This window comes from Zootermopsis nevadensis, unplaced genomic scaffold (assembly GCF_977971745.1).
Source record: "Zootermopsis nevadensis isolate Lab colony 2312 unplaced genomic scaffold, Znev_1.0 Znev_ptg000025l, whole genome shotgun sequence".
In the NCBI taxonomy this organism is placed as follows: Eukaryota; Metazoa; Arthropoda; class Insecta; order Blattodea; family Termopsidae; genus Zootermopsis; species Zootermopsis nevadensis.
This window is the reverse complement of record NW_028259157.1, coordinates 1,088,266-1,109,402: the sequence shown is the minus strand read 5'-3', so window position 1 is coordinate 1,109,402 and position 21,137 is coordinate 1,088,266. Positions and strand designations below refer to the sequence as shown.

The following is a 21,137-nucleotide window of genomic DNA, read 5'->3' as shown; positions in this document are numbered from 1 at the left end:
CCTGGTGAAAAAAGTAGTGCCAATAGTACAGATCATGAGCTAACCGACCTTATACTCTATTTGCTTATGTATTCGTTAGTTTGTAGGTTATATAACGGGCAGTTTTATCAGACCAGACTCTGTAGTATTGATGATGTAGTTTTTATACTATCGCTATACAAATATATTACTGAACATATGGCAGTGCAGACAGCAATGCATAGATAGATAGATAGATAGATAACACTAAAAAATCTGCAAATGGGTTGAAAGCTTATATAAAATGTTTCTATCTACGTTAATTGTGATTTCTGACCCATAATCCAACAACTACATTACATTAGACATATTACATTACATCTGAAAGCAGATTGTACTTAACATTTCAGTTGTGACTGAATGTAGCTACTTTGAAGTATTGCATTTCCTAAGTTTTCCATTCAAATGTGCTGTTTCACAGTAAATTGTGAATAAAGGTAAAAGGAAGCAGTGGTATCTTAATTAAGGGTTATATTCTACATCTTCTCAATGCCTTGTTTCTTCAGACCATACAAAGTTTTAGAACACATTATATATCTAAAGAGTAAATATAGGGACTACAGTAGTGAAAATATTAGTAATTCTTAGGAAATGTCGATAAATAATATGCTTTAATTAATATCAGAAACTTTCCATTAAATTAAATTTTTAAGGCCCAAAACAATAGTTACCATGACAGCATTCTTCCCATTTTGCATATCACTGATTAAGATAACATATATATGTATTTAAGCACATTACATAAAAGCCATATAGACAGTAACTAAGAGATTGGTAAGGAGATGGTTTTGCTCCCTAATTATAATGAATAATATGTTCAATGCACTAATTACATGTTTTACTGTGTAAATTACTTTAATCATGCATGTAAAATAAAGGTAGGCTACTTAGATTATGATACTTTGTTACAGATGAGCCTTCATTACCCTACCTTCCCAAATTGAAAGACTTCACGAAGCTTAAGATTCTTGGAAAAGGAGGCAAGTATAACCTTCCATTAATACTCATCAAATTAGTTGTGCAATTCCTGCTTATAGAACTTGAGCCTTAATTTCTGCACCCCTCTAGATTGATGGAAAAATTGTAATAGCAGCAGCAGTATCAGTAAAATAGCAGCAACAGCTGATCTGGAAGCAAGAAACATGCAGCTCAATCTCAGTTTAGGAAAATTTACAGGAGTTATAATTATGGAAATTAGCCACAAAAAATAAAAGATCCTAAACCTCAGTTACACCTGAAGATTGCTGTCTGGTGGATTTCCACCAACGTTTCAGAGGTCATACTGCCTCCGTCATCAGGGCGATGAATCATCAGCCTGTTGATGGAGACAGTGTGACCTCTGAAACGTTAATGGAAATCTATCAGACTACACGGTACAATAATCCAGAAGACAGCAATCTTCAGACTCACCATCGTGAAAACCTCAAATCCTACATCAGTTACACCTGTTTCAGTCATCTATAATTATGTACATTTGATAATAAATCATAGCATTCTTAAATTCAAAGCCAAATCTGGCTGAAATCATACATTAGAATTATCAGAGATCAGTTCATAATCAGTGGTTGAAGATGATTGGAAGCAACTCAGAATTTTTCGTATGCCCAGACTTTGGAAATCAGAATTTATTTTCTAACATTGTACTCCTTCTGACTGCTGATATTGTTCTTGAATGTCTTCTGGGAAAAGAAGATTGACAATTGCAAACATTTACGAACAATTATGTCTATATCATGATGGAGTAGAGGGGGCATATGTAAAGATCTGTGGATTCTTAACTTTAGCATCAAATTGAAATAATGACATTATTTTATCATCATTGTATATATACAATTAAGGAATTCTCACCAATGCAATTCTTAAAGATGCACACTGACAAGAAGGAGACCAGCATTTTATCACTATCATGCCAGCAAATATTAACGTTTACTCCAATCCAGTGAAATATAGCCTAGCAGTGCAGGGTAACAAAAATAAGATTGAACCCATATCCATAGAAAATTTCTATGACCTGATTCTTGTTTTTGATGTAAATGACATTTAAGTTTTGCTCTGTGATAACACAAGGCCTATACTGAAATATCAGACCATTTCTATTGTTATATATGAGTAACAGATTTTAATTCATAACATTTTTAAGTTAGCACCTTCAGACTTAAGGGTTTAAAATGGTACAGGTCTAGACAATACTTGGCTGAACAAAATTTGTTATTGAGGAATATTATTTTAACAGTGTCCATTGAAAGCCTGCTAAAATTTATTTGTGTTTCAACCAAGTTTCTAATTACAAATCATGGATAGAATGCATATGACTTGAACACAGACCCTCCAAAAGAAGATTCAGCAGCAACAAGAGTTGAAATTATGAAATATCAAAAAGTTAAATGGAATTTCTTCTTGTTTGTGTCACCCTGTGGGGTTATTCTTAGTAGTCACTTGAAATTATGTGGTCTAATCATATGGAACCACAATAACTATAACACTATTGGTAAGTGCTTTAGTGCCTCTTGAATAGTAACCCTTCAGTCAATAAATGTTTGATAGTACACAGAATTTTGATACAGAATTCTGAAGGCAGAGTCTACAAATGTCAGAGCTGATTGCCAAGCAGAGAGCAACATGAAACATAACTGTGAACTGTTACAGGCTTTGGAAAAGTTTTCCTTGTACGCAAGAATGGCGGTAGAGATAACGGTGCATTGTATGCCATGAAGATGATGGACATCACCAACAATACTTCTCGAAAAAAAATTCTTCAAATATGCAGTACAGAACACAATATACATCTAACAGTTGCTGACACTCCATTCCTGGTGGCCCTCTATTACACTTTCCAGACACTATCAAAGGTGTGCTTCATACTGGGTAAGTAGATCAAAAACTATTACTGATTCCAGGATGTTTGAAAAAAGAAGTAAACAGTATTATGACAGAAGGGGTCAGTCAGTGGTGTGAGAGAGGTCTGTTATAAGAAGAAAACCCATACACAATACTTTCATTACATGAAAAACATACAATATACTAATGAATATTTAGATGTATAGATCATTTAAGTGAGGTATTGGACTAAATAAAGCTATTAAATGGTATTGTTAAACATAAACTTAGCTGAAGATTTCTGTCTTCTGGGTTGTTGCGCTGTGTAGACCAGACTACACATTGCAACAACCCAGAAGACAGAAATCTTCATACTCACCGCTGCGAAAACTTCAAATCTTAAATAAGCTTAGCTCTCATGGCGACTAAGTATAATGAATTCTTCTCAGGCTACCAGCCATGTCAGGTGGTTTAATTAAAAAAAAAAAATTCAAGAACCATCTTTATCATCGTCCTCAGCACCTTGGTGTTTTCTAAATTAAACCACCTGACACGGCTGGTAGCCAGAGAAGAATTCATTAGTATTATTCCTTTTGTAACATAACTGTCTTCCTATATGTTTAAATATCAAGAGGTATAGCTGAATCTTAGAATGCTTACAGGTATTTTGACTGACCATTTGGAATATCAATAGTAAAATCACTGTACAGAAAAGGAAACAAATCTTGTATGACTAATTACAGGCATATCTTACTGTTAACCTCCTCCTCTAAAGTATTATAGGCTGTTTGATTGTCAGTTGACAAATTCAGTTCTCTCATATGAGTAAATAGTTTAGAGTGAACAAAACTGATAACGTTTGTAACAAATATTCACCACAATCATCATTTAGTATTTGATTTTATGGATAATATGTAGATCAGTCAGAAAATTCAAAATTCTTCCACTTAAAGCGATAGAATAATATTGATCAAATAATTCAGAAGTTAAGTGGGGAATGTTATGCAATTAGATAAATGTTTCATTTTGTCAATATTAGCATACTGAAATCAATGCGATTGACATTCCTTTTCTCTATACTGAAATATGGAATAATCTTTGTGGGTAATTGCTTCTCACAGGAAAATTACATTTTCTTAAAAAAGAAAATAATTAAAATTATGGCCGGTCCCAAACTAAGAAATTTGTATATTAGCCTATTTAAAAAACTTGAAATTGTCTTCCTTGTAAATATATATTCTAAGTAAGAAACTGCATCGTAAATTACCTACATCTACCTCGGATAAATTTAACTATACACAGTGTTAACACACACTTTTCTGTTGATGAATTCTTACAGTGTAAAAATGATTCATAATCACTTTATTAAACTTCATTGTACTCATATAGCAGAAATTATCACAAACACTGCCTCATCTGCTGTGTACCAGTAAATTTAATACAACATTTTCATGTTAATCATATCTTTATTATTTGTGAAACCTAATTAATATTTTAAATTATATTAAACTGTATGTTTTGTATTTTGACTTATTCCACATCCTATAGTTAGTCTCACTCACTATTGAACCCATTGAAAGTATATATAAAATTCTGTCTGGGTAGAAAATTAACTCAACCTTCAAACCTAACCTAACCTGTGTAGGCACACAGCTGTTCTAATCCACAGCATAGAAACAGCAGCTGACATTCAGTCCTCTGTTAGTTTTCTAGCGTTGAATCTAATTCTTGTAACATTAGTATTTAACAGTTGATATGATATAGAATTTAATATGTTAGATAGGTCACTGGTAACACAACCATAGTACCAAATATGCATATTGCTCCAACAGTAAAAGTAAATTAAAGCATCCCACTACGTGCCTATGCAGGCACTTGGGGGGGAGGACGTATAGCTCCTACTCTTTCTTCTCCTCGGCACTAGATGTGGGTGAGTGGTCAGCATCACGCCGCAGCCGTACTTTACCGCTGGGAAAGGATTGCAGTACCCATTGAACAGGAGGCTGGGTGAGGACGTAGAGGCTAGAGGAAAAATCTTCTGCCCCCGTCAGGGATCGAACTCTGATCGCCCAGCCCGTAGCTAGTCACTATACTGACTGAGCTATCCCGGCTCATATTGCTCCAACAGTAGTAATATTTATTATAAGGAACAATGTTTCTAGAAGACCATTCAACATTATGTCACATGTTCAAGGTCGAGTCAGTTCTCCATGTCAACAGTGTGTATGGAGCATGTGTGAAGGGGTGTGCGCATGAATGGCAAATGCTCTGCCAACACAGGCGGGTCTACTGCACTGACTATACATTGATTTAGATCATTTTGACCAACAAGTGTTGTGTGCTCTGGTGTTTATACTTTGTTCTACTGTTCATTTTTTGTATAAGGAGTCATGTTTACACAGCAGTGATAAGCATGTAATTAAAGTCATAAGTTTATATAAGAGTAAAATATATTCTATCACCATTTTTAGAACTACCACATGAACCATAGTAAGAAGGATGGGTGTATTATTTACTTCACCTCTCAAACATTGGGAGCAAGGTCCTCCTTAGGCTGTGGATACTGTCTCACAAAGAAACGTACAACACAACTCTGTATACACATTCTGTTTCATTCTCGACTGGGAGAAGAATCCGTTGCCTGCTTCTAAACTCTATTTAAAATTCAGTCTGCTGTAGACTGTCACTATGCAGTAACAGTTGAATTGAATATATAACATGGTAGTTATCTTTACAATAAGAAGATTGCATTATTGTTCCAGAGTATTATCCAGGCGGTGACTTGGCCACCTACTTGAATGAGAGGAAGAAGCTTTCAGAATGGGAGGCACGGCTGTTCCTAGTCGAGATAGTCCTGGGTGTACAGCACCTTCATGAGGTAAGCACACTATTCGACTGTAGTTGTCTCAAACAATGTCATAAAAAGGTAGTATAAAACCAGTTGCATGAAAAGATGGTATAAAATCAATAAGTGCTTACCTGATTAATAGTAAGGCAACAGAGTTATTTTATTTCATTCAGTACTGCTTTTCTTTACTACATACAAATCACTTTTAATTTATATGGCAAACGTCTTTAGTGCCAACAATGAGTAATTACATATAACCCAAAATTTCAGCTTATTTCTTATGAATATGTTTTCAGTTACTGCAGCCTTTGGTTTGTACTGTCATCTACAAATATAAAATCATGCATATAAACAAAACTGTTTACATTTTGAAAACCCAAACACGTTTCGACCTCAAGAGGTCAAACATGAGGTTGAAATACTTTTGCCACTAAGTGTCTTTTCAAAGCATAAACAGTTTTGTTTGTACGCATGATTTTATATATTTAGATAACACTGCACAGTATGCAAGGTTTTAAGATTAGGACTGTCATGTTTATTAGTCGACAACTATTTTATTCTATTACAATAAATGGTTGCCACAGACCTTCTATGGTATTGACTTTCAGCATAAAAAAAATATAATTTAGCCCAATTCAATAATGTTGGTAATGTATTTTTCTTTGTACATTCTCTTGACACTAACATGTAACTCAAGAACTTTTCATATGTGGTGTAAGGTAACATTCCCAAAACAGCTGTTTTTGCAATTCTGTTGTGTCTGCTCACTCCTCTGAACCATTTATATTAACTGTTTATGAGTGTTTACAATAGGGACATAGTGGTCTAAGAAGTCCCATGTGGGTCTCTGGTCCAAGACAAACCAGATGCAGTGAATATATCTGTATGTCTTCTTCTCCTGTCTTCAACTATGACAAAATTCAAATTTTATTTATTTTGGGAACATCAGGCTCCCCACTATGCTTTAGAACCCGAATTAAACTGAAAGCTGCCTTTCCTAGCCAACATCAACAAGTCACTATCATCATGTTACTTGAATGAAGAATTATTACTTGATCTCAAAATAAACTTTGTCATATGTCAAAGACGTCCAGGGTTTGAAACCAGAAAGTTTGGTATCACATTAGCCGCAGTTCTTTGTGACTGGGGGTCTCATATTTCTGCATCAGATTGAAAACGGTAGCTAAATGTTAGTGAATTTGAACAGTTCCATTCATTGAATATAAGTAATAATTATTATGGGCTGTCTCAGTGAAAGTTACTGGGTGAAATCACTTATTTTTTGTATTGAAGGCCACCTCCACTGACCCGCTCAGTCAGATGGGCATCACTTCAAAATCCATAATTACTGTCCATGTAACAAAATATTCTAATCCTCTTATGCCTTCTCTTCAAAAGGTCAGTACTCATACAATATTAATAACTGGAAGAGTGCCTATAGGAAATTCAACAAATTCTTACATTTCTTGTCAATCATTAATGCCTGAAAGTTTACCACAGGCCTCATTATGAGATGCATATCAATGAATACAGAAATTTGTTATCATCTTCTCTAAACCAGATGTCCTTACCACAAATCAAACACAGGATAGTTTTTGTGGTTGTGTCGAATGCTCCTGTTATCTCGAAACAAACAACTTTGGTCTTGGTGACTTTCTTCTATCATCCTTAGTTCCAAAGACAGAAAAAAAATCCTCACTGGATTTTGTAAAAAGGACCCTTATGTCAGAGATTCAATCTCCTCAAAAATGTCTTTCTCATTTCAAAATACAAATGTGCAAAATTTAGCGGAAATTCATATGACCATATTTGAGCAATAAGTGAACACATATGTATGTACGTCCTTACACCATGGTGCTGAGTCCTTCCTGAGAAGCCAACATTTGCTCAGTCACTCAAGAAATTCCCAACATTTTACAGAACCCGGAGGTTCATTTCCGTGTTCACAAGACCCTGCCACTGGTCCCTATCCTGAGCTAGAAGAATGCAGTTCACAACACCCTAACCTATTTCTCTAAGATGCATTTTAATATTATCCTCCCACCTATGTCTAGGTCTTCCCACTGTGTATGCATTCCCTTTCTCTCCCACGTGGGCGACATGCCCTGCCCATCTCTTCCTCTCTGTCTTGATCTGTCTAATTACATTTGGTTTTGAGTAAAACTTATGAAGCTCCTCGTTATGCATCTTTCTCCAGCCTCCTAGCACTTCATCTCTCTTGGGTAAAAATATTCTCCCCGCATTCTGCTGACATCTGTGTGTTTACTTCAGACCCACAACTTCACTCGCTTCACTAGAAGCTAATGTGTCCCATCCAATTTCAGCCCCACTTGGTTTCCTTGGACCTTCCTAATGGCGTATTCTAAAGCAATGTTGAAAATCGATGGCGATAAAGTATCTCCTTGTTTTAGACTAGCGATAGAACGCTGGCCTTGTAATCCTGGGGTCTCGGGTTCGATTCCCGGCGGTGCCCGAATTTATAACTTGTGTTGGGCAAGGCCGTGGTCTAGGCAACACGGAATTTTCCTCCGGGGGCTTCCCCGGTTTCTCCGTGGCATCCCAACAATTACTCCATTCACACACAGAAGAAGGCAATGGCAAACCACTTCTGGATCATCTGCCAAGAACATATATGAACAGGTCCCAGTCCGAGAAAAGGATCGAAGGATCCTGTTCATATGGACCTGTCGTCAGACAGAACACTAAATAAATAATAAATGTTTAGAAAACATGTCATCAAGTTTTTTCCTGTACAGACTTTATTATAGATTTTGTTTAAACACACTTTAATAATCCTAACTAATTTCATGGGTGTATGAAACTTGATGAGAATATTGTACCATACTTCTCTCCTAACCAAAACATTCATTTCCTTGAAGTTGATGAGTAGCTGATATATTGGCTCATCGAACTTTGATTTTTTTATAGTATCTGGCGAATACAATAAATCTGATCAGTAGTTGATCTATTACGTTGAAACCCACAGTGAAGATGCCCAATAATTTCATCTGTGTATGGACTTACATTGAGAGAAGGATGTTGGATAAAATTTTGTATGAAGTTGATAACAGTGACATGCCTCGATAATTACTACAGTCAGTTTTATGATCCTACTGTTACAAAAATAGACTCCTTCCACTGCTGATGCAATTCTTCCTTATTCCAAGCAGAATTAAGAAGTTAATGGTTCTCAGAATGTAATGTTTCACCTCCTACTTGAATGAATTCTGCCAGAATTTGAATACTACCTGGAAATGTATAACTTTTAAACTTTGTAATAGCAATTTCAACATCTAAAGGACTAGAATCAAGTATTAATGGCTCAGCTGTATGTATTTCCACCTGCCCAATATCACTAATCCTATGTACACTGAGAGAAGTAATTCTTCCATCTGTTCACAGTGTTTTGGGAATCTGCCAACAGATCACCATTCTCATCCTTTACCAAATTACATCTATATATTATATTATATTCATTTTTACTTCTGTATAAGTCTCTAATATTCTTATTCTTATCACATTTTGCAAGCTCATTAATTTTGTCTTTCAGTTGTTCCATCTTTTTGTTCCTGAAATGTCTGCTAGGTTCTTGCCATACTTTGTTCACATTATCTCCATTTATTTGGCTCTGATAATGTAACCACTGCAATTTGCATGTATTGTAAGTCCGTGTCATCACGGCGTGGCACGTCCTGAGGTTTTGAATGGAGAAGACGGCCTCCAGGTACGGAGGGTAGCTGCGAATATATCGAATAAGCAGTAGCGGACAGTCGAGAAGGGGTGGTCTTCTAAAATATTACACAGGGCCTTGTACTGGGATGGATTATTTGGAACAAATATATATCCAATAGTTCATTTTTTTTATATTAGGATGGATGCCAGGTTAATCACTAGGCAAACAAAGCTCCTGTCTGAGGCAATAAAATTCTGGGTGGTAAAAAAGTGAATATAAAATAAAGATAGGTTTGAGATGAGAATATAACAAGCGTCTAAAACCAGAAAGGTAAAAACTGAAGGAAAGAAGAAATGTGTGTTCATGTTCCCAGTCTTGTAGTATATCACAAACAATACTCGGTACTGTACACAAGTAACTGACATGTGTGCAGTGAAGATGACAGTGTGGCCATTTTGGCGATTTAAAGACAGACTGAAGACATTTAAATGGGGGAGGGAGCTATAAGGCTAAAGGTTCATCTAGGTTATAAAATACCCTTGCACCAGTCCTGTGCACTGAAGGGACAAAGCAGGGCCTTACTCAAGATCATAGTCACATTCTCAGAAGTTAAAATTAAGTAGACCTAGTAGTGATCTTCATCATCATATTTTCATTGACTAGGAGAATCGCCAGTTCTGGCCTATAATTTGTTACGTCTCCTTCCATCTCTTGTTCTCGGTCTTTTTATGTGTCATCTGCCAGATGGGCAGTAGTTATAATGCTTGTAATAGAATGTGAGTTTTGAAGCTTATCAGTAGCATAGAGTTCACTCTGGCTGTGTTATGAACACCACACATACATAAATCAGTGGTGGGGCTGCCACCTCTCTGCTTTTGAGATTACAGAATGTTTGTTTGGGTCATCTTCCCCAGACATGCTTCATTGACCACTGTTGTCAAGTCATATCCACCTGATGTGGGTTACATTTAGCTTCCCCTCATCTCTTACCAGCTAGCTAGCTGTTCAATGACAATACTTCCCTAGCATGGCTGTCTGGTTCATCAGGTATTAGACCCTCCCATGACAGATTGGTACCACAGGAGGGAATCTAGTGGCATTTAATTTAATCAATAATAATATGTATGAAATCTTAGAGCGACATGTAGCGAAAGATCCAAATACTGGATCTACATCTTACTACCATAATAACCCTGCAACGTGTTACAAATTTTATCCCAACTATGTAAGCAACTTGTTGGTTTTTCTCTTTTAGATTCGAATAATCCACCGCGATCTGAAACCAGGAAATATCCTGATTGACTCTCTTGGTCACCTGGCTCTCGCAGATTATGGATTATGCAAACATTTCCCGAGTGATGCAAAGGTAAATTTAATATCCAACTTATCTTTTGCTGGGCTTACCTACAGGACACATAGGCTAGAAATGTAACAGCTATATGGACTGCTGTTTGTCAGGCAGTACTTTTTATTTGAGCTGAGTCAAGTCACAAGAACCATAAGATCTGGAGAGGTTTCACGTAACCGAAATTGTTTTGTTACAGTATTTAAGAGAAAGTATAACTGAAAAATGTCAGAAGTTCTTTGAATTTTAAGAGGTAAACTCAGAACTACAAAACTGTAATACCAACAGCTCTATTGGAGTTTCATAAATAGTGACCGTGATGCAAAACATGAAATATAGCAGATACGTAAATCTGTGTCTTACTCTGATGATAAAAATATCACTTACAAATGTTTTTAAAAAAGGGCAATACCATAAAATAAATGGGATAAAGCAAAGGGCTAGATATAAGAAAAAATGTTGGATCATACATGGGGTAGTTTAGATATTAAATAATGATAAAATCTGTGGTTCTGACAGCAGCTAGTTTAAATATGATTAATGAGACAATTTGTGGTTTGTACAGCTCACCCACTATTGTTAGTGTGGTGAAATTAGGGAAATTAATTACAATCGGCTGGACATATAGGAAGAAATTAAATGCTACAGAATATTGGTGGGAAAACCTGCAAATAGCCAACTTGGAAAATTATGATTGAGAGGGGAATATAGAATTAAGAGAGATCTTAGAGAAGTAGGTTGTGACGACAGTAGGTGAATACTACAGGCTCACGACTGTGTCCAATGTTGGGTGGTCTTTGATACACATTATCAATGCTGAAATTATCATTTCTGTTACCTCAGTTACCACTGAGTTAATTTGTAGTTGCTTTGTGTCTGAAATTCCTGTCACAGTTATTTATAATCTTGTTTCCATCAGCAGGACAAACTCGCTTATTCAATGTGTTGCACAGAGGTGTATATGGCTCCAGAGATGATCCGACACAACGGCTATGGCAAGGTAATTATCTTATACTTTGACAATGTGAAAATAATTATTTCATCGTTTTATGGAACTCAAACAGCAGTATGTAAACTAATGAGGCAACATCTTATAAGAATCTGGGGGTTTGGAGCTCAAACAATGAAGAAGTAACTTAACAGAGTTCATAATGACATGTGCATGAACTAGTCAGAATACATGACAGGAGATAGAACCATTAAATTGAATTTGGTTGAGTCACCTGCCTGCCATCTGGCACAATGGCTCACACATTTGTCAGAAAATAGAATTAAGGGGTAAGTACTAGAGATATGAAATTGGCGCTGAATGTTATTTAGTTTTGTCCCTTATATGTCCCAAATGAGAAAGTACCTTTCATTGTCTGATTTTCCAGCATTATTTCTGAGGGGGGAGGGATACATTATAGTAGCCATCACCAAATTGTATGCTTGAAGGCCATGGAAGTACTTCATCCAGTTACCATATGGCTGCAAGTCACAATCACAGCATTTCTGGCTGGCTACACTGTGTTCTGATCAGTCTTCACCAGCCTGGGATCCCCTTTTCGTGTTGCGACATTGCACAATTTTGCTGACTTTGAAGTATACAGTTTGATGATAGCTACTATAATGAATGAGATACAGATCGAGGTTAAAAACTGGATGTACACGTTAAGTGTACACCACTTTACCGTAACACTACTCATGAACTAAAAGGAACAGTAATGAAAACTAAATGCATTTGAGTAGGTTATTTGATCATGTTCTGGGTCCTATAACCCATCTAAATATATTTAAAGTAAAGTAAAGCTGTCCCACTATGCGCCATGTAGGCGCTTGGGGGGGGGGGAGAAGGTATAGGTCTACTCATTCTTGACCTCGGCACTAGATGTCACCCCCTGGCAGCGCTTTACCCCCAGGAAAGGACCCAGTACCCATTGGATAGGAAGCTGGGTGGCCCCAGAGCCGGTCTGGACGCAAAGTCTAGAGAAAAAATTCTCTGCTTCCGGTCGTCCAGCCTGTAGCCAGTCACTAATACTGATTGAGCTATGTTGGTTCATCAGCTAAATATGTTTAATTTTTAATACCTATGACTTTCAGTTCATGCACATTATTACAATAAAATGGGAACATTTTGTGTGCAGATTCTTTTTACAAACAGTTTTTGAAATAAAATAAGAAATGTTTACAATAAGTTGTTGCAATAAACTCTGATGAACTCACAACAGTTCAAATGGTATGAAAAATGAATAGAACAATCTTCAGCACTTTTGCAACTAAAACTTGCAATAAAGCCCTTATTAGCTTCACCATGTCTGTAAGTCCACACGTAATACCTTGAAAATTGCTGTATGTATTTTTATGGCATTTCTTAAAGCTGTTTCAAATACTGATGTCATTTAATATTAAGTGATAATATGACTCTGTAATGTGGTCTAGGTAAACACGGAGTTTTCCTCCGGGGGCTTCCCCGGTTTCTCCGTGGCATCCCAACAATTACTCCATTCACACACAGAAGAAGGCAATGGCAAACCACTTCTGGATCATCTGCCAAGAACGTATATGAACAGGTCCCAGTCCGAGAAAAGGATGGAAGGATCCTGTTCTTATGGACCTGTCGTCAGACAGAACACTAAATAAATAATAAAAAAAAGTCAGTTATAAATGACTGTTAATAAAGTGACTTTTAAGGTTCTGACCGAGCACTCGCAAGGAAAACTGTAAAAAATACAACAGAGTCTCTCAGTGGCTAGGACAAAAACTGACAATTACATAATATAGACAAACAGAGAAAGAGTACTTTTTATACATAGAAACATTGCACATAAACCTGGAGACAAAAACTGGACACCACATTTCATACCCACAAACTTTCGGTACCTGGAGACATGAATTTATATAAGATTGTGAAGAAATTGAAATGACTGATTGCAGCTATTTCCCCTAATTTGATATGTTGCAGGAAGTGGACTGGTGGAGTGTTGGTGTAATTGCATATGAAATGTTGGCTGGGTTCAGGCCATTTGTAATTATGAAAGAAGAAGTCATGACAAAACTCTATCTGTAAGTACTTAGATTTTGTTAATAGATCCAATATATATGTTCCATGTGAACACAATTTTCCTTTGAACGAAGTCATATCCAAATTAGTTTGTGGCTAACACATGACTGTTCTTTTTAATGTCAGTAAAATAGGTGCACGCATTTGAAACATGTGGAGAATTAACCTTAAGGAAAGAAACAAAATGCAAGTACAGTCATTATGAAAGCAATTAAATATGACGGTCGGTGAAGGAACGGATTCCAAAAGTCTTATTTTTCTTATCTCCTGCATGATCTGTCCCAAAGAGATCTCCATGAAAATTAGACACTGACCACGCAGTTTATTGTAACACTGATATGCAAAATTAACATTTAATTATCAGAGCATGTTTAAGAAGTAAGTTTTCATAAATTCAACAGTGGATCTGTCTTTAACAGTAAAATTCTATACGACAAGCCAGATATCCCATCATGGTTCTCAATAAATGTGGCAGAACTTGTCCAGGAACTGCTGAAGAAGGATCCCAAAGTACGACTGGGTGAAGGTGAAGACGGTGCACAAAATATCAAGCAACATTCATTTTTTAATGTGAGTTCTTTCCTCTATCTGTTACCACACCCCCTTCTCCATGTAATATACAGAGGCAATCAACCACAGAGGAACATCCACACAGTTTGAGGCTTCTGACACTGTTTATGGATGATTTCATTCTTTTAAAATTTTAGAAAGTGAAAAGTGTAATTACATCGCAAGAAGAATAACCCATGTGTAACAAATGTCACAGGCCTAAATTGTCAGTGCACAGATAGTAGGAACACAGTAATAGGTTCAGGAAGACAATACATATTGTACTCTCAGTTCAGATTTTCAGGATTCTTATCAATACATGCCACAAAATTGCCACTAACTTCCTTTAGAATTGGAAAATATGATTAATTATCCTCAAACATTCAGACCAGCAAATGCTGTATTGTTCAATAAGTTCAGACCAAAATTCAGAGCCAAGCAGAAGACTGCATTTCAAACTCCTTGTACTTCCCACACAATTTAAGTGTCTTATAAAATGAGATGTTCCCATTTCCATCTTGTCACAGCTTACTCTGCAATCTGCATTCTGGTTCATGCTACTAACGTTTGTTCTTCATCCTACAGGGTATAGTCTGGCAAGATGTGGAAAGGAAAGCAATAAAGATGCCGTACCGTCCACCTTTTGATATTAAAAATGACGCCAAACGTGTTCATGACAATTTGAGCAAGGAACTTCATACTCATTCAAATTGTAATGACCACATAACCCAGGTCAGTAAAAATACACTATCTGACATTTTGGTACATTGTGCACACCAAAAAGGTTTATTTATGGTGCTTCTGTTACCTGCAGAACAGCTGTTTGATGTATAAGGCTATATTGCCTTGAAGGCGTTAAAGTAATTGAGAATGTTTTGGGCACTTTAACTAATATGATTCATGCAATTAGATTAATATTCACACTGCTGTAATCATGAAGATGTCTATGGGCATAAACAGTAGTTATTGAAGAAATAATGGGAAAACAGCAGACAAAATAAGAATAATGTGAGGGATTTCAACCCCTGATAATTTATCTTATGACGAAAGAATCAGTCCACTCTTATCCTGGAAGTTTCTTAAAGTAACGCCATTTGAAATAATGGAATTGCTTTTTTATTATGGAAGTCCTGAGAACATTCTTCATTAACCAAAAAATGTTACTGAAAAGTGTCCTCATTCTGTTTTCAAATAATGAAAATTTGTGGAAATGTTATAATAAAAATAATCTAAACATCTAGGACAAATATGAGAATGAGTTGTATTCATCAAAGAAAAGGAAAGAGTTTTCATGACATGGGTTTTGAAACATTTCTTTTCTCAGTTATAGTATTCTTTTCATATTAAGTTTGAGTGGATATTTCATAGCAATTGCTCATATGCCCTCCACGACTTCCTGAATGTCTGTGTAGACTGTACAATACAGCAAAAGAGGGAGGAAATTGTAAAACATGTACATCCATACACATATGATGTAAACATGTATATACCTGCTTGTTTACTACATTCCACAGATCCATAAGTTAGTCAGAAGACAATAGTTTGTGGAATAATTCATAATGATACAATGTGTATACAAAATGCACACATCATATAATGTGGTACATGCCAGACTCAATTAACTAACTACTTAGATGGCTTACCGAACCCGAAGGTTCATCACCGAATTAACCCAAGCCCTCCACCGGACCCTGTCATGGGCTAACAAAATCCAGTCTCCTTCAACTCCTATCTCCCATAGATCCCACCTGATATTATCCTCCCATCTACGTCTAGGTCTCCCCAGCGGTCTCTTCCCCTCAGGTTTCCCAACCAATACCGGGTGCACACCTCTTGTCCCATCCATGCGCGCTACATGCCCCGCCCATCTCATTCTTCTCGACTTAATCACCATGACATGATTGAGGGAGGAGTGAAAATTTTAAGCTCATCATTATGCAGTTTTCTCCATGTCCCATCGTCTTCTCTCCTATGCCCAAATATCCTCCTCAACACCTGCAATCTGTGTTCCTCCCTCTGAGTGAGAGACCATGTTTCGCACCCATACAAAACACCGTCAAAATTATTGTTTTGTATACTTTAATTTTCAGGTTCTTAGATATCAGACGGGAAGACAAAATACTTTGAACTGAGAAGTAGCAAGCATTTCTGGAATTTAGTCTCCTCCTAACTGCCTCATGAGTGTCATTTTCATTTGTTATTGTTGTTCCCAAATATTTTAACTTTGTAACACTTTCAAAGATATTATTAGCCACTTTAATATTCATACGCCTAGTCACTACAGGCCAAACCCAGGACACTTATTCCTCCGCAATGGTTACTGTCATTTTCCTCATTGTTTAAGACAGACTACATCATTGCTCTTTTCCAATCTTCAGGCATCTAGTGTGACATCTGGAACACAATTCAAATATGTGTGAAAGTATATTATTTTATTGTAACTGACATCTTCAGATTTGCAAAGTCATTATTTATTATCCATCACCTGGCTTCCATCTTTGTGGGGTGTGTGGATTCATCTGGCTCAGGTTGGGGGCCAATGGCTGACTTGTTAACATAATGAAGAACCTTCAGTTTTCATATAAGCAAGGCTTAATTAGCTGAGCAACTATTAGCTTCTCAGAAAGGAGTCTGTTGCATGAAGCCAATTTTGTACAGGAGTACTTAGAAGGCGGCAAAAACCCACAACAGGGTTGTAGAGCCGAGAAACAACAACAACTTAGAAACAAGATAAATGTTTAAAGTACAATCAACTTAAGTGACAATATTCATTGATGACACATGAACCAAATAAATATTTCAGAAATGTTCACAGTGTTGTGCCAACTTAAATACAGATGACAGAAATTACATTTAAAAAATTCATCTAAAGGCACAGCCTGTAACACTAGACCATGCACAGTTAACTGCAAAATTTAAATATGTAGTACATTTGAATTAATTTCTTAAATATCATTGTGAATATACTAAATCAGTATGCCTTAAAGAATTTATAAGTGTACAAGTCAGTCACAGAGATGGAGGATGTCCTAGAAACAGTGAATAACAGGCCAGAAACCTAACATCAAGTTGTTGTTGCATAAAATATTGACTCCGTGGTGCAGATTATATTCAACAAGCTGACAGTGTACTCAGCTAGTTAAACGATTGGCAATGTGAATCTTCTCTCAACTAGGGTTGTTGGAATCCTGCCAGATTTCCACCTACCCTCCATATATGGAGGCCTCCTCCTCCCACTTCCAGAGGAAGCACCAGGCAGTGGCAACTCGGTCAGGATCACTGATTGACTTTTACCTTCAGACACTAATACAATAAAGAAATATTTTTATTTTTATGGGTGTAGTCTAAGTTCTACTGCGAAGATATGTTTTATCACTATGTTCCAACAAAACATATTTTTGTATCTTATAAACTTCAAATGAAATAAGTTCCTCTACAACTGAATTTACTTACAAGTGACTTTGTAATTTTTATTGCAGGAATGCTTATATGTAGCCCCATCCCTGATCCCTAACCAGAGACATAGACCAGAAACTTCAAGGAAGTGCCTGAACAAAGTAAGTAATAATATTCTGTTTGTGTTAATTTTGTCTTTCAAATATATATATATTACAAATTACAAAATTAACAGGCACTGCTTTTATTTTTGTCTCCTGCAGTAAAAGATTATATTATCCAATCTTGAAACATATATGAGAATTTAAACTAATTATTTAATAAAATTTTTATATATTTCTGTCATTTTCGACTTTTACATGTTATACCAAAAAATTATTATGAAACATTGTAATTGCAGGTATTTTATCACTTGATTGTCACAATAATATACAGGAATAATAACAATTATGTGACTTTGTAAATGCTAGATTAACAGGTTAAGACTATAGGCACATCTCAGATATATTTGTCTACCTTAAACTTATTTCTACAACATAATTATGTCCTGGAAAGGGTGTGTGGGGGACCAAATTTGTACCCAGGGCAGCCAATGTGGAATTTTTGGTGGACAGTTTGACCCACTATCAAAGTTTTTGTGTACCTTAGGCCGTGCAGCTTCCGTGATGGGCTACATAGTACACATATTTATGTTTATACAGTAGATAATCAAACAAATATGGGGACATTAGGTATAAGAGCCCCATCTAAGGGGAAATTATTGTGAAATATGCCATGTGCTAAAGTATTGGTGTCTCTCGAGGAATGACCAACAAATGTCGATTGAGACTAGTCTGTCTACATCTGATTACATTGCCTACTCGGAGGGTGAGAGTAGAGAGAAATGATGAAAAAGAAGGAAGTTGTCTCATATGCTGTGCGATGTATAAAAATGTAACAAGATAAAATGTGTTCACATGACAGTGTTATGTGCAATGTTATACTTATTGGTGTTGCAAGTTCCTGTTATTGATGAGGCTAAATAATGGAAATGCAGACATAGTTTATGCCTCTGTGAACTGTAAAGGGTAGGCAGGCAACTGAGAACGTACCCAAGCTTCCTTCTTTTATCATCAGTAAACACAATTGGGTGAGCTGTAATTATTCTTGTGAGAGGGTGACAATGTCTCTGTGGAACTGCAGCCACTTACAGAGATGTTTTCCATCCTACAGATTATACATGAGTAATTATGGAGCAATGGTAGAATCACGACAGTGAAAAATCATAGGATAGTAAGAAAAAACTCTACCATTACCACTTTATCCATCACAAATTCCAAATGTCTGGTAGAAGATTACTGGCGTTTCAGAGGTCCTTGCTGTCTCCATCATCAGAACAATGGAGGCAGCAAGGACCTTTGAAACGTTGGTAAAACTAATGACAGACCTGGCTGAATAAGTCCATGGTTCCCCATTCATGACGAACGTATTCTAAAAGCTTAATGGTCAGTAGCTAATAAGGTACATTATTTTCAGAATGATCTTCAGACTCAGCAATTTCATGACATCAGTGGCAACATATATCCCGGCTGTAACCAACTTCATAACAAGAATTATAGGATTTGAGGTTTTCACAGCGGTGAGTCTGAAGATAGCTGTCTTCTGCATTGTTATAACATAGTCTGGCATTAGTTTTACCAACGTTTCAGAGGTCCTTGCTGCCTCCATTGTTCTGATGATGGAGACTGCAAGGACCTCTGAAACGCAAGTAAACTTCTACCAGACAACACGGTGTAACAACCCACAAGACAGCCATCTTCAGGCATTATACTCACTGACGCAGAGACAACAGAGATTAACATCCCAACAACCAAAAACATCAGCGACAGGCAAAACCCTTGACTTGAAGTGGAGAGGTGAGAATTGGAAATCAGTTGGGGTACCATCTGCTGTGAACCCTAAAAAATACGAGTTCTGTAAAGATTTGTAAATTTGAATAAAATAATAGTTTGCATATGATACAGAGACATCATTAACAGGCTGTTGCACTTTACTGTATTTTGATCCTATCATTCAAATATTCTCCTAAATTCTTATAGACAAAGTGGGTAGGGAACTGGCTGCAGTAAAACCGACTCTCTTAAGCAGCAATCATTAAATCACAAGGATGGTGTTTGATCCAATTTGCAGTGAGCTGGCTCTGTGCGACTGTGCTGTTCCTAATGTTTTGCTTGCAACATGTGAATTTTCCAAAAAAATCAAATAAAAGTGCTTTTTAAACAACAAAATCTCGCATTATGACGAAGCTGTAACATGTAATGATTTTGATGCTGGTGGATTTTAATCTCATATGAAACTTTAACAAGTATCATTTCTGATAACAACAAAGTTAATACATATTAATCAGGTTTAATGACAGCTATATTAGAGCCATATAAACCCAAATATTTTATTACATATAATTTTTAATACTTTGAACTCTAAACACATATTTTTATAAATGTCATGCAGTTAAATTTGCAAATTTTTATTATTATTATTCCATCTATTCACCACTTTGTAGGGTATTAACTTCCACGTACCCGAGACAAACCTTGCCCCTGAGGTAAACAAGTAGCAGCTATTTCCTGAATACATTTTGTTTTTAATACGTGTTACATATATTATATAGTTTTATTGTGAGAGATGACTACATATTTTACGACAGCGTCTTTCGAATGACGTACGAAGATCATAAAATGGCAGTTTTCTGCAGTTCCCTGATGTCGTGTTCACTCGGAATGTTGGCCAAATATTTCCTGAGTGACTTTGAGACAGTTCCAGTTGGGATTATTTTTGCTTTAATTTTCACATTCTCTGTATTTCAATGAGAAGGTCCTTGTATTTCAAGATCTTCTCTGCTTCTTAATCACATTTCTGTCACTTGGTATTGCTAAGAGACAAGTCGAATTTTTGTTTCGGATTATAATATCTGGTTTTTTTATTTGGAATGGTTCTAACTTGTTGGTTCAACAAAATAATTATTTGGTTAATCTGACTTGACTCAGCTTTCTTCTGGATGTGTTCATACGAATGGATGTCTTAACTGTTTCTGAAGTTCAGTCTCTGATTTACATATCAGTTTTAAGTCGTCTATGTAGATCAGGTGTGAGACTTTTATTTTAGTTTCATGTTCTTAATATTTTCATTCATTCGGTTGAGCTCTGCTGTAAGAGGGATTAAAGTAATACAAAATGCATTTTTTTTTTGTAATTCAATATTTTTTTCTGATAAGGTATATTATTCCGAGGGTCAACCAGTCCAGAACCTGATCTTGATCAATCAGTTCGTTGAAAACTTTTGCTAAATGTTAAATGTGTCCCAGTGAGGTTCTTCAGCCCAAAATTTGCTACCTGGTCTGCTCCTGGGGCCTTCCAATTCAGAGTTTGTTTCAGAACTGCTGTTACCTCCTGCTCTGTTATTGATTCCC

At 36.3% G+C, this 21,137-nt stretch overlaps 1 protein-coding gene across 4 annotated transcripts in view; it reads left to right on the top strand.

The window, feature by feature from the left end:
* The window catches only part of LOC110829096 (uncharacterized), a 31,120-nt gene extending 11,423 nt beyond the window's left edge, over nt 1-19,697 (top strand). Inside the window, exons 6-15 of one of the 4 annotated variants that reach the window (XM_087355769.1) lie at nt 930-998; nt 2,665-2,883; nt 5,598-5,713; nt 10,612-10,722; nt 11,624-11,701; nt 13,646-13,746; nt 14,164-14,314; nt 14,879-15,025; nt 17,773-17,850; nt 19,205-19,697. In XM_087355769.1, the coding sequence (XP_087211895.1) occupies nt 930-998; nt 2,665-2,883; nt 5,598-5,713; nt 10,612-10,722; nt 11,624-11,701; nt 13,646-13,746; nt 14,164-14,314; nt 14,879-15,025; nt 17,773-17,850; nt 19,205-19,294 (1,160 nt within the window). In that variant the 3' untranslated portion in view covers nt 19,295-19,697. Of the gene's footprint in view, nt 1-929; nt 999-2,664; nt 2,884-5,597; nt 5,714-10,611; nt 10,723-11,620; nt 11,702-13,645; nt 13,747-14,163; nt 14,315-14,878; nt 15,026-17,772; nt 17,851-19,204 lie in introns of those variants that run through there. The other 3 variants (XM_087355768.1, XM_087355770.1, XM_087355771.1) reach the window with 3 other exon arrangements.
* The last annotated feature ends 1,440 nt before the right edge of the window (nt 19,698-21,137 follow it).